Genomic DNA, 13,974 nt, shown 5'->3' with positions numbered 1-13,974 from the left:
ACTGGCCCATGCATACTGTGGCCATTTGTACAGAAGCATGACAAACTGTACCTCGAGCAGGCAGCGAACACTTGAACCAGGACTTGGAATGGGAGGGCAGGATTGCTTTCCTGAGCCAATAGAGTGAGCTTACTCCACCCCACTCTTTTAAACTGATCCCTTGTCCCTGCCCCTTCATGACACTTGTTTGTACATTACTGCACCTACTCACTTTGCTAACTCTCAGTGATCGAAATAGTTATGAACACAAACCACAGCTTTTAATTTCTCTTGGGCTTAATCCATCCCTAATACAATTTATTTATACAATGTCACAAAATTCTGTAGCACCCTACAGTGCAGCCGTATCGCACGTAAATGGTAACTCCAGTCAAAACATATAATGTGGAGGTGGATGGAGTCCAATAAACTCAAACAAAAAAAGCCAAATTTCATCTTACATTGTATGAGCTTTCTGATGGATACATTGTGGTCTGCAATCATCGCAATGGTCTCACTCTGCTCTCTGTGATTATCACTTGGCCTGATTTAAACAAGCTGAATGGGTACCAATGACCCGCCCCTGTGACCCTCACATTTAAGCAAATGGCATGGGGCCATTAGAACCATAGGGGACCCTGGCGAGTGCATGATGAATACAAGGTAAGCATAATTTGTTTCCAAAAAAGCAAAACATGTGCTTCATGCAGTGCATGTGCCATTTGCCCATGTCTTTGCACAAATAAATCTAGCTTTAAGCAGTACTAAAAGATTTTGTATGTGAAAAAGGCGGTGTCTATGGGGGTGCAAAATTACATACATGTATAAATGTACCCACATGATATAGCAACATTGAATTTACAGGACAATATTATTTAAATGAGATTGAAAAAGCAGAGACGGTATATTAAATGGACCAGATTCTGACGGTACATTAAATGGGTCCGTGGATTGAGAGTGGTTTGCCACAGCCTTCTAAGAGAGGAGATAGGTATTAAGCTGGCAATCCGCAGACCAAGGCTCACATATTTGTACAGTAGTACACCTAGGTTAAAGAGACACAGGTGGAGGACATATGTGTGACAAAATAATAGTAAAGAGTTTGATATAACTTACATATTTTGATGTGATGTAAAAGCATATTTTTCCACAGCTAGCAGTCAGCTGACAGGATGTGTTTACAATCAAACAGAACATCTGCGAAGAACTCCTTTTTAAAGGCAAGGTGGGACTGTTATCTGTCCATCAAGTTAGGGTTGCGGGAGGAGTGTAAACTATTTAACCTGTCGTTTTCTTTTATACAGTGTGACCGATGCCAGACAGTGGCTGGTGTCTAGGGAGTTGGTCTCTGTTACTTTAGTAATAGAGTCACAAAAAAGTGTGTGCAATTTTATGTTACGAATTACTTTGCTATCCTGACAATAAGAGCAAAGTACAAATCAAGAAGGTGTTTGTGTGTGCATCAATAGATGTGTGCCCCTGTCACAATATATATATATATATATATATATATATATATATATATATATATATATATTGTGAAAGAAGCGCTGGGAAAGGAGTGAATGGCAGGTACTTAAGTCCTAGATTCCTGTCATTTGTATATTAAAACACCAGGGGGATTGTTTGTGTCTGAGGAAAAGCTTCTCACAATGTGTTTCTCAGCTTCAGGAAAGGCTGGTAAGGGTCCCTGGTGTTTTGCATAGTGAGAGTTGGGTATCTCCATACAAAAGGCCCAGCCCAGATCTTCTGGTCTGCAGGCTCACATCAGACTAATTAGGAGCTGCACCTGAGTGGTGTCTGTAAAAGGTTGCAGCTCTGCCTCAATTATTCTCTGACTGTCTGGGGAGGAGGTTAGATGGATCCTGAGAGAAACTATAACTTTGTCCTGTGAGTTCCATTTGTTGGGTTTAAGTGAGGGACAGTAGGCCCCTCACTCTAGAGAGGGAATACCTTTGTATTAGCTAGTAGCTGGACGGGTAGGATTTTGTTTATGTTTTTGTTCTGTTTGCAAGCTGGTGAATAAAACTAGCTGAGGCTATTGAACCTGAAACACTGGATATGTGTGATTTTCTGGCTGAAGTGCAACCGTCCACCTTAGAGGACGACAATCCATTCCATTTTATTACAATATATACATGTAATATATACAGTCCTGATATTCCCTGACTCTCATGGTTAATTTAGAGACTAATGAAGCCAAACTGAGCACTTTTAAGAGATAAGCTAAAAAGTTGAAATTAATGAAGGGGTGGTGGTAAAATGGTAATAGAGTGGACTGCGAAGTGAATTTTTCACTCTTTCCATCGCACATTTCTAGTTGGCCTGTAACACTGCAAAACTAGGTATAGATTGCCCAAAACCAGAATGTGGCTGTGCACAAACATATGTGCTGTTACTTTTAGTTGTCTTTTGCAAGATCTATGAGCATTTTATATGGGAACGGGTATTTATGTGCACAAATAATCCATTGTAATTAAACACTAAAATGTACAAGTGACACATGTCATGCACATTCTTCGGAAGGACTGCAATCTGCCAAATGAATTGTAAAGGGTGTTGACTTCGAAAAGCAGAACAGGGGTGTGTGCCTGTGTATGTGCACACTGGATAAATAGATGTATTAGCACACAAACAAACCCTGGCGTGCCCCCACATTTTCTCTGTTTTATAAATGAAGGCACGGACGTGCAGTTTGTTCTTTTCCATAGACACTCCAGGATCACGAGGATCGCTACAAAGAGCTGGTCCTTGAGCAGCTGGTTGAGAGTTTAGTTTAACAACCAGCAAACGGAAGGTTCTGAGAGATGATGACAGCAGCTAATGAAAGTGACACCAGGCTGAGGACCTCCTCCTTGTCGAGAGCCCTGCTGCTAAAGTGCTCAGAGAGCTACTCTGGAGAGCCGGCTAATGAACGTTATCTTATTAAGCTCTCATCTATCACTGTAATTTCATCGATTCAGTGCCTGAGCTATTTATTGTTTCCACACCTGCAGTGATGGGACATCATTTTATTACAGCATTTGCTTTCACAGCGCGTCACTCATCAAGGCTCTATCTGACCTGCATTGTGTTTTGCTATATTCATCAAAGACATATTTGAGATATTTTGTAATGTGTGTTATTTAGTATCCTAGACATGGTAATTTTCATAAAAGAAAAAGAGCACATGTACATGAGCTTTATATTCTGAATCCATCTGCTCTGCTGCAGGTCTTTTATGAGGTGAGGAATGCCTGCTCCACCGTGTAAAAGAGGCTTTGGATCAGCCATGGGCCTCAATTTGAACAAGAACGTCGAGATGTCCACCAAAGTGAATAGGTTTGTGGAACTAGATGGCAGTGTTTGGGGAGAAGCAGTAGAGTGCAGAGACAGAGGGGAGATAGAAGACATTCCTAGCGACATACAGAGCAGGTGCAGAAGCACAATTTTATTCTTCAAATGACTGTACTGAGAGCTGCAAAAGATTTCAGTTTTACACTAGCTCAGACCTAGAGGTATTCAGGATCGTCCTATACATCTAATGGAAGCCATGTGCTCCTCCATGTTGCACTGCTGCCGAGATGCAGATTTCTAGGTGTGATCTGAGCAAAGTAATAAGAAAGTTCTACACACACACTTTCCTCATATAATAAAGACATACCTGATGTCCCCTCATGCTCATGATTACTGTAACGAATAAACCGAGATAAACTGAACAATATTTTAGCTAAAAATAGAGTAAAATAACTTAATATTACATATGGTGGTGTTCTGCTTCAAACATTCGTAAGTTAATACATAGAGCCCTATATCCTTTGTGATGTAGTGGTAGGAACAGCAATGTGACAGAGCAGAAGAAAAAGTGCTATGAAGAGTTAGACAGAACATGGCTGTGTAGGCTTGGGTTGAACATGGCTGTGAAGGGGTGGATAGAACATGGCTGTGAAGGGGTGGATGGAACATGGCTGTGAAGAGGTGGATGGAACATGACTGTGAAGGGGTGGATGGAACATGGCTGTGAAGAGGTGGATGGAACATGACTGTGAAGGGGTGGATGGAACATGGCTGTGAAGAGGTGGATAGAACGTGGCTGTGAAGGGGTGGATGGAACATGGCTGTGAATAGGTGGATGGAACATGGCTGTGAAGAGGTGGATGGAACATGGCTGTGAAGAGGTGGATGGAACATGACTGTGAAGGGGTGGTTGGAAAGGGCTGTGAAGGGGTGGATGGGAGAGGGCTGTGAAGAGGAAGATATAACAGGGCTGTGAAGGGGTGGAGGGAACATGGCTGTGAAGGGGTGGATGGAACAGAGCTGTGAAGAGGTAGATGGAAGAGGGCGGAGTGAAGATGGATGGAACAGGGCTGTGAAGATGTGAATGGAGTAGGACTGTGAAGAGGTGTATGGAACAGGGCTATGAAGATGTGGATGGAAGAGGTGGACGGAACAGAGCTGTGAAAAAGTAGATGGAAGAGGGCGGAGTGGAGATGGATGGAAAGGGCTCTGAAGGGGTAGTTGGAAGAGGGCTGTGAAGAGGTAGATGTAACAGGGCTGTGAAGGGATGGACAGAACAGAGCTGTGAAGAGGTAGATGGAAGAGGGCGGAGTGAAGATGGATGGAACGGGGCTGTGAAGGGGTGGATGGAACAGGGCTGTGAAGATGTGAATGGAGCAGGACTGTGAAGAGGTGTATGGAACAGGGCTATGAAGATGTGGATGGAAGAGGTGGACGGAACAGAGCTGGGAAGAAGTAAATGGAAGAGGGCGGATTGGAGATGGGCTCTGAAGGGATAGTTGGAAGAGGGCTGTGAAGAGGTAGATGTAACAGGGCTGTGAAGGGGTGGATGGAATAGTGCTGTGATGGGCTAGATGGAGCAGCACAGTGAAGGGATGTATTCGTTAGATCCAGACAGGCCAGGATTAGTATTGTTTTATTTTGTATTTCCTATTCAATAATACTAGCTGAGGCTAGCTGTACTATAACAATGAACTGTTGTGACCTTTTTTATGGCTGCTTTGTGGAAAAGTGCCCCATCTACCCCAGAAGATGCTGTCTGTACCCTCATTTTGTGACAATATATATATACTGCACAGTGCTAAATGTTGGAGGAAAGTTAAATTCTCCTCCACATAAATGACTCACAGTCAGATTTGATGCTTTTTGTGTTTGTAATAAAAGACCTTAACTAAAAATTGAGTAAAGTCCTAACAAAGCCAACTTGTGGGCTGGAGAGCGTGACCTGACAACCATGTCAAATAGATTGTGGCTAATTCTTTATGAAGAAAGCAAGGGTCCTTGGCCAAAATGAGGGGCTCTGTAGTTACATAAAAGAACAATGAGAAGGAAACAAGGGGACCTTGTCTATGGATCATATAAATGAATGAACAAGAGCGCAATTCGAGGCACACAAAGGAATGATTCACAAATCCCTCCCAATGTACACACATCCTTCACTGTGTTTGTGGACTGGACGCCCAGGCTCGGCAAACCAGCCAGCTTGCTTTACACATTTCCTCCTTTATGTTCAAAGCCTTGGTGCGAAACTTTAAAGCATTACATATGAAAGTCAGCATTAGATCATGATATATTGTAAATCATCTCTGTCACACAGGGACAGAATGAAAATCAAGTTAAAACTGAAAAAATTGTGCTGTGATTACCAAATCTTCTTTTTAATTTTCATAACCCTACTCAACTTTTATTTATTTTACAGACTCCATTATAACACACATGCCATAAGAAGGGTCTGAGACAAAGTAGTGTCTTTTAAGGTGCTTACCTTTCACAGTGCTGTGTTTCAGTTATCTATTGCATAGTTTTAATACCTATTACTGCAGAACCACTAAAATGGACCATGGCAAAACAATGATATGTGGAAATTTTCACTGGATGCACTGTAAGCATCCAACAGAAGTCTTCTTAAAGGTCATAACAGCAGCAGGGAGCCTTAAACAGGTCCACTACCAGTCTGCGTAAAAGAGAAGTCTTGTTGGTTCAGGAGGAGGAACAACGAGATTTCCCCTGTAGGGGGAACAGGTGAAGTATATGCGACTTTAGAAGCCCAATAAAGGCAGGTTAAGGAAAAGGAAAGGGAGAGAGGGGGTGAATGACGTCATGTCTGGGGCTATAGTGACATAACAAGAGAAGGAAAATATAACAATAGAAAAGAGATAGACAAATGGAAATATTCATATTTTAAGTTAACAAGTTGATTTTTGTCCCACCCTGTGTTGCGTTTATGGGGAGAGGGCTTTTGGGTTGCCCCCTGGCTGAACTGTTATTTTTTGGGGAAACTCCGGGAACTGGCCAGGCAGCGGTCCTGAAGGGTTTCCCATCCCCTGGTATGGGTTATTCATCATCATCATCATCATCATCATCATTTATTTATATAGCGCCAACATATTCCGTAGCGCTTTACAATTGGGGCCAAACATAGTAAACTAATAAACAAACTGGGTAACACAGACAAAGAGATGAGAAGGCCCTGCTCGCAAGCTTACAATCTTTTTATGTATGTCAACGGGACAGTGGGTCAGGTGGCTTGTTGGATGGGCATGGCAGACAAGACTTTGATGTTTGGTTAGCGGGCATGGTTTAAGCAGTGGCAATTCAGTGGTACTTGGTTGCCCAATACGCCCCTCCTCTTAAGTATATGATGGATAACAAATAAAATGCATATTCTCTCCACTGCTTGGTGTTGTGTCAATTATTATGGGTGACATTATAATATGAATTTGCAGGACAAATGGGCAGATAGCTTCCCTGTCTACGGTCATGTATTCTATTGAACTGCACATTAGCAAAACCCGATGACCTTATAGTTGCCAGGAATAAAAGTTTGTTAATTATAATGTACATTTTTTGTGCTGCAATTTTGGTAAAAATCTGTGAATCATTGTGGTGTTGGTGAATGTGGATACATGTAGAAATTAAACAGATGCAGATGCAGGAGGACAGGAGGACAGATCCTAAGTCTTACACAATAACTGAATTGCATGCACACAATTTCAAGTCACCCAGAAGGGGCACAATGTTGGCTAAGCAGGTGAATCCGTGCACCTAATTTGTGGTGTAATATATGACAAGGTCATTTTCGAAGCTGTATTAATGTGGAGATGCAGCATAATCACAGGTCCTCCCCCTTTTGGGACATTCACTGCAGATGATTGATGTCACACTGTGCTCCCTCCTACAATCAGTGAACATCCAGACTGACAGAGTACAGCGGTTATTTTGCTTTCTTTACGTGCATGGGAAAGGAAGGTGCGCCCCTTACAGGAAGTGTACTGGTAGTACCTTACACTGGGCAGTGGAGCACTGGAATGAACAAGGCCACGGTAGCAGGGCCATTTTAACAAGATTATGGGCCCCCGGGCAAAGCAGTGCACTTGGGCCCCTACCTACACAACCACACACAGTAATAAAAATGAAAATTGTCAATAAAATTAAGTTTATATTTATTGGTAACTGCAACAAAAATCAGTGTTTAAACATTAAAAAAACATGTTGTACAGCTGTGCATTGATACATAGGTGAATAGATTTCTTTTTCTATTGGGCCTTGCCTATGGGGCCCCTATTCTCGTGGGGCCCCCGGGCAACTGCCCAGCGTGCCCAGGGTGAAAGACGGCCCTGCACAGTAGAAGGCTGTATGTGGTAGATGTCTAAGGGACCAGCAGGTAGAGAAGCAGGAGAGAAGGTTTACACTTTACCTTCCTCCCAGGCGGGTGACTGAAAACCTTGTTTTTAGGGAAATGGGGCCTATTCTATCAGCCATGGACGGCAATGCTTGTCCCTCCAACCATTACTTCCAGCAGTTTGAATGAAAATATCTGCTACAGTAAGGCTGGAAAGAATCATGAAGGAAACAACCTAGAACCATATCACTGGGATTTACACACCCTCATTTTAGGATAGATATAAAAATTATGATCGCACACTTTGGTCATAGAGAATATATAAACACTTACTACAAACTTTTGAGCTAACTATTGGTGTATTTGTATGTTGAAATATGAAAATATGTATAATTATATGACAGTCCATATTTCACTACTTGTCCTCTTGAGCTATACAAATCTAATTAACACCTAGGGATAGAGCCTAACAAATGGCTTCAAAGATAATCATCTGGATGTCCTTATAAATCTGTTGGGGATAATAGTGCTCTATCTGCAAGCACTGAACTGTCACATATATTATAATGCTTATGCCTAAGCTACGATATTGCCAATATTTTGTAAATAATGGTTGTCTGATTTCACTTAGGTGGCTATTCTGTGCTGTAATCAATACAGAAGACTGTACAGAAGTAGACGTTGCTTAGGCAGAGATAAAATAAAGGGTAAGGGATATTTATAAAGCCAGTGAAGATAAATAATGTTACAAATTAATTTGAAATATTAAAGATTTTTATATTATAGATGATAGCGAGTAAATTCCAAATCACTCAGTATGAGGAGAGCTGGTGGAGAAGGGTATAGGGCTAGGCATCAACTACCACCATTGCTGGGGGATGATGGCTATAGGGCATAAAGGATATAGGGGCCCAGCGATGGTTTTTTCTTTTAATTCTAGAACTGAAAGCCGCAACAAGGCTTCACTGTGCATGCTCCGGCCCCTAGCTATGCTCAGAATGCTCTGAAGAGCAGAGGGCTTAGAAGCAGATGGACTGGCACCGCTACTGCCCCCTTAACACACACACAATTTTACTATTGGGCATTACGCCACTGCTGTATGAAAGGAGGGAGGACCCCATAAAGCAGCCCAAAAATATAAAAAAGTTATGTGTGCAACAGCAAAATAGACAGTCTCACGTGGTCTGGGACAGAAATGGCTCTGTGCTCACCATTGTAGTTTTTGTTTTAAACAAAATTTCCCGATTAGGTCTGACTCGAAACTCGCCACACCTCAAATTATGTTATACAGTGTGAGGTTACATGCGGTGGCTATCATTAGCCTAGCCAAGGTTAGCTACAACAACCCTTGTATCAAGTGTCTTTTATTCCTCCAAGAACATAGGAATAAACTGTAATGGTCAATACGAACCTTAGCGTATTGGAAGGTGCACGCCTTCTTCATAGTCTTTGGATATAACCCTGTAAAAGCAGTCTGCACCTAGTTTTAGTTGGTGGCTGAATTGAAAAATGTACATGGTGGAAACCAGTAAAAATCCAACTTCACTTATTATAAAAGTTTCCTTGCTCTCCTAAAATATTTTATATTATATTAGCTTATCTATGACTTAAATTAATCATGAGGATGAGGGGACATCAGGTCTATCTTTATTATGTGTCACTTTTTTAAAAATATTTTTCCTACATTGTTGGAAGTATGTCTAAATATACACTTTACTGCAGAAGTGCAAATGGAAGATGCAAAGTGCATCCTATTATAAGTATAGCGATAGGATCTTTACATGGAGGAAAAGGCTGTTCACCCTCCTATAAAGCAGGGAACTTCCAAGTAAATAAGCCCTGTCCACCACTTATTTTCGTTAATCTGCACTTATGAAGGAAAGCTCTCAGCCCGTCTATCTCCTCCTATAGATCTGTGCAATCTTTTGATACTCAGATACTGTCATATTGTCATCTTGGGCCGCAAGCAACGATCTTAACTGCAAAGCTGGGCGGACAAGATCTTGTGACATCAGAAAAGAGTGGAGTGTTTGCTCTGCAGTGTATTTTGTGGTTTGTGAGTGACCCTTAAAGGGGTAAATGTATAATGGTCCAGTTTTTTCAAGTCGCGGGAAATCAGCGAGTTTACAGCTAAAATTTAAAGCGGCGCTGGCTTGTAAAGGCAAGTTTGCCTTTACAAGCCTGCACCGCTTTCAATTTTAGCTGTAAACTCGCCGATTTCCCGCGACTTGAAAAAACCGGACCATGATACATTTACCCCTTTGTGTGCAAGATAACTCCCTGTCATGAGCTGTCCTGAAGACATGAGCTGGAGAGACAGGTATACATAATTCCACCATGTACAACACAAAGCAACACCTGCAGCTGTTACATATCCCTCAACGTTTATAAATGACCAAAGGCACTTGAATGGCGCATATACATGTGGTTACTTATTCTTCCAGCGAAAACTGCAGAAGACTGGTCTATAGGTTGTCCAAGAGCACTTTTCTAAATAGAGTTTTCCCAATGTACACACCAGCATGTGCAGAACGTGCCTTGACAAGAGAGGATCGGGGGGATGATTTTGTTGGACTGTAGGTGGAGCCTAAATTGCCCTAATAGTGTAATTTGCAATTTTGGCAGTTATACACTTTTATATACCTAAACTAGACAAGGTTGTGGTGTAATGAAGAACCACTACATAATTACTTTTAAACATCATCTTCTTTTAATGGAAAAATATGTCATGGACAGTAAGCATTGGGGTTGAAGCCATGTAAGTCTGACGCAACGGTGATGATGAAGGGGGTCTCATAGAATAAGTGGGTGAAAGAGAGGAGGGACGCACCATTCCTTATATCTGGGTCTGAACACATGCGATTATGCACTGAATCTAACAACTTGAGTATACCTGGTCCCTATTAATGGTGCACACCTAGGTACTACGCCAATGTCGTGCCCTTCTTGGTGTTGTAATGAGTTTGCGTTGATTTAGAAAAGTACAAAATATAAAGATGGAGCACATTTGCCTTGGGCGAGGCATGATCCGACACCTGCAGCCAGGTGCATCAATCCCATCGCTTATTCTCACATCTGCACCTTTTTTAGGGCCTCTGTATTATGTCTTTTTATAAAAAGTAACCTGCTGTATTAACTGAGAAATATAAAGTATGTTGTATTTTCCTTTGCTTTGTTTATTGCTCATAATCTCAAAAAAACAATGTCTGTCACCACATAAATCACCCACCTAATGTGTAAAGAAATGACCTATTCCAAGAATATAATATAAACGTGATGGTTATTTACCTAGGTCTACATTGTCGCCGGACCCTTGACAACCATCCTCATCGTCACAGTCACCGCTGAGCTCCTCTCCTTCCGATCTGCCACCTCCTCCGCTGCCCTCTATGATTCGCCACCGCTCCGCTTTGATCCTTTTCTCACTCCCCATCTAAAGACATATGAAAGGAATATGACATGTGTAATCATAATAGCAACATTAGATGATATTTTATCAAGTACCTGCAACAATCACAGACATGATCATATATCTCCTTACATTGACAGGCTACAATTATAGTATCATACTGCAAATACCTTGATTCTAACCTGTCCCATCAGCCATGTAGAATTTTGGAATATGAGGAGAAAAATCTTGTGTTCCAAAGAGGGGGTTGGGGGGGACAGACCATTAATAGTCTACACTGTGTTATCACAAATAACCAACTGAAGAGGAGAAAAACTTGGAGGATAAGGCGGACAGATACCTGACGCTGTATCCAGTTCTACTCCATCTAACAGCCACTGATGAACATCCATGCAATATCGTCCAAAGAGTATATCACCAGCACTGTGTGAGTGCTTTTCATTATTCAAAAGAGATATATGAATCCCACAGTATACTATTATCTCCCCTTTGTTTCCATTGATTTTATTTTATTAGAGTTTTGAGGTTCTCCATGGGCCGGAATAACCTTCTCCTTATAAACCAGACAAATTATAGAAGCAAGGTCATAAGCTTTAATTGTTTCCTGGCTGCTATTTTTTCATCACTATTCTCTTTTCAACTTGACCATCGCATATATCAATATGTGGGCTGCAAAGTTCTCCAAATTATTAAGCGTCTCCTCTCTCATCTCAAGATAGCGTTACCTGTTATTTTAAATGGGACCTCTCCTGCTTCGCTGGATCCCTCACCCGTGGAAGTATTAAGCGCATGCGCGTAGCATTTTCTCCATTCACCGGCAGTGATTGACTGCAGGTAAACAGGTAAAAGAGTTTGTGGAGGAGCGGTGGAGGGGTGACCAGGGGCCAGGTAAATTACAGCAGTGTTTCATTATCCATCGCTGCAAATAGTGATTGTCACCACTGTGTTTTAATAAACCTAAATAGACTCCTAAATAATTATCATTAAGTTTTCCTTCTGCACTGTCCTTCTTTATAGATACTTTAAAATGTCATGTCTTCAAGAGTAATATCATATCATATTAGTCTTAACACACAGATCATTACTTTGGCTTGTGAGCAAAGGAATAACCAACACAAAAGTTCTGACACTTCCCAGTCGCTGTAAAGTATAGAAAATGTGACCACTGGTGAAGCAAGGTGCCCCCCATCCCTGTTGGCACAAAAGCGAATGTGCCACCATTGAGAATCAACGTAAGGACAATAGAGTCATTGTCAATTGGACAAGAGGCAAGCCAACCCCACTTCCAAACTTAATGGACATCTTATTACACAGACAAAGCGATCAAATGCCATTCACTTACATATTCCGTAACGCCACTTCTAAATTTAATCTTTAATGTCTATAACTGTTTGTGCAGGTTAACTGACGCATGCACACTTTTGTAACTTAACCCCCTATTGCAGTGGGCCAGTATAGTTTCCATAATTGATGGCAATAACTTACTGAAAATTATCTCCACAATGGGGCTCTCAATAATAATGAGGCCCCATGGAATTCATTCATTGTGTAAACTCTTTCTGATCATCATCATCAGCATTTAGCAAATTCCATAGCGTTTTACAATAACGCCTGCAATAGTTGCACTAATGTGCTATACAAGAACATATCATGTGCAATCGAAGTGTTCTCAGTGAACGTTCACTCATTATGTTGGGATGAATCGTGTTTTAAAATACAGTATACATATTTGCATTTTGACATAACCATTTTTTCTGGTGCTGGATTGTGATTTGACATTAATATGGCTTAGTCTGCACTCTGTATAATGGATGACGGGAGACAAGGCACTTCCTGATTTTTGCATAACCACAATATTATTGTGACATTTGCTTTGAAATGCATATTTAAAAAATTTAATTTATGCTAGTTTATTGCTCTGCATAAGGTGGAGAAGCTCTGATTTTATTTTTGTCAGATGGGTGAATTAAATAGATATACTGTATCCACGCCATTAAGAAATCATCTTATATATTAATATAATCGCATAGCTGTAGTTTCCATATGATTAAATTGTAGGTTTCCTTCACTGTAGCCTGAAGCTATGATTAACCTACAATTAAATGTCCATTACATTGATGTATGCAATAGATTTCCCATCACATGACCAGTGCCTTGAACAGGACCAATACTTAGGGAGATTAGTCATTGGTTAGATAACACAGCACAAGGGAGAGAGCTGTGTATGAAAGTAACAGTGCATTATTATGTTCAAACAATACCCAATACAGCTTCTGTCATCTGAACCCATCCCACGGTTGGTCAGTAAGAGGAGGCCACATACACTACTCATTAAAACAATTACCCTTCATCATAATACAAAATGTTCTATAACAACTTAGTCACCAGCAGATAAAACCATAAAAGGTGAGACTCGAGAACATGCTTGAGTGACATGGGGCCGTCACTCTCCCGTGAATGTTGCACCTGCTACAGCAAAATGTGACTTCTAATAAATGAATGAACCCAGTGTGTGCATTCCTGTTATGTGATGGGCTATACACTTTTATGTCAAATAGATTGAGTCAGGGGCTTTTTGTTTTTATTTGCTGTGGCCCAATCAGTAAAGCTTTGGAATAGTAGGCAATAGTCTGTAATTTATAGGTACACTTCCAGTGTTTAGAGATGTGAAGGGATTGTCCATGAAAATAATCATACAGAAGAACCACAATTAAGTACATAAAAAGCAACATAATATCAATAAGGGATCATAAAACCTGAAATATCACATTAGTAAAAACTGTAAAGTGGACCTTGAAAATGGCCAAGCATTGATGAGTGCTTTGCCATTATTAATGAGTAGTTAAACTAGGTTATCTGATCATAATGGACGATGATGGGGTAGGACTTTAGGTCATGGAGAAATGGGGAACTACAGTCTGAGATAAGATATCTACACAAAAGAAAACAATAGGACCCTGTGGATATT

At 41.0% G+C, this 13,974-nt stretch overlaps 1 protein-coding gene across 2 annotated transcripts in view; it reads right to left on the bottom strand.

Moving 5' to 3' along the window:
* The window catches only part of LOC142143668 (glypican-5-like), a 191,828-nt gene that overhangs the window by 26,642 nt on the left and 151,212 nt on the right, over positions 1-13,974 (bottom strand). For both annotated transcript variants that reach the window (XM_075201692.1, XM_075201693.1), the window contains one exon: positions 10,886-11,030. In XM_075201692.1, coding sequence (XP_075057793.1) covers positions 10,886-11,030 — 145 coding nt within the window. The remainder of the gene's footprint in view (positions 1-10,885; positions 11,031-13,974) is intronic.

Source organism: Mixophyes fleayi, chromosome 3 (genome assembly GCF_038048845.1).
Source record: "Mixophyes fleayi isolate aMixFle1 chromosome 3, aMixFle1.hap1, whole genome shotgun sequence".
Lineage (NCBI taxonomy): Eukaryota > Metazoa > Chordata > Amphibia > Anura > Limnodynastidae > Mixophyes > Mixophyes fleayi.
This window is presented reverse-complemented; position numbering and strand designations above follow the sequence as displayed.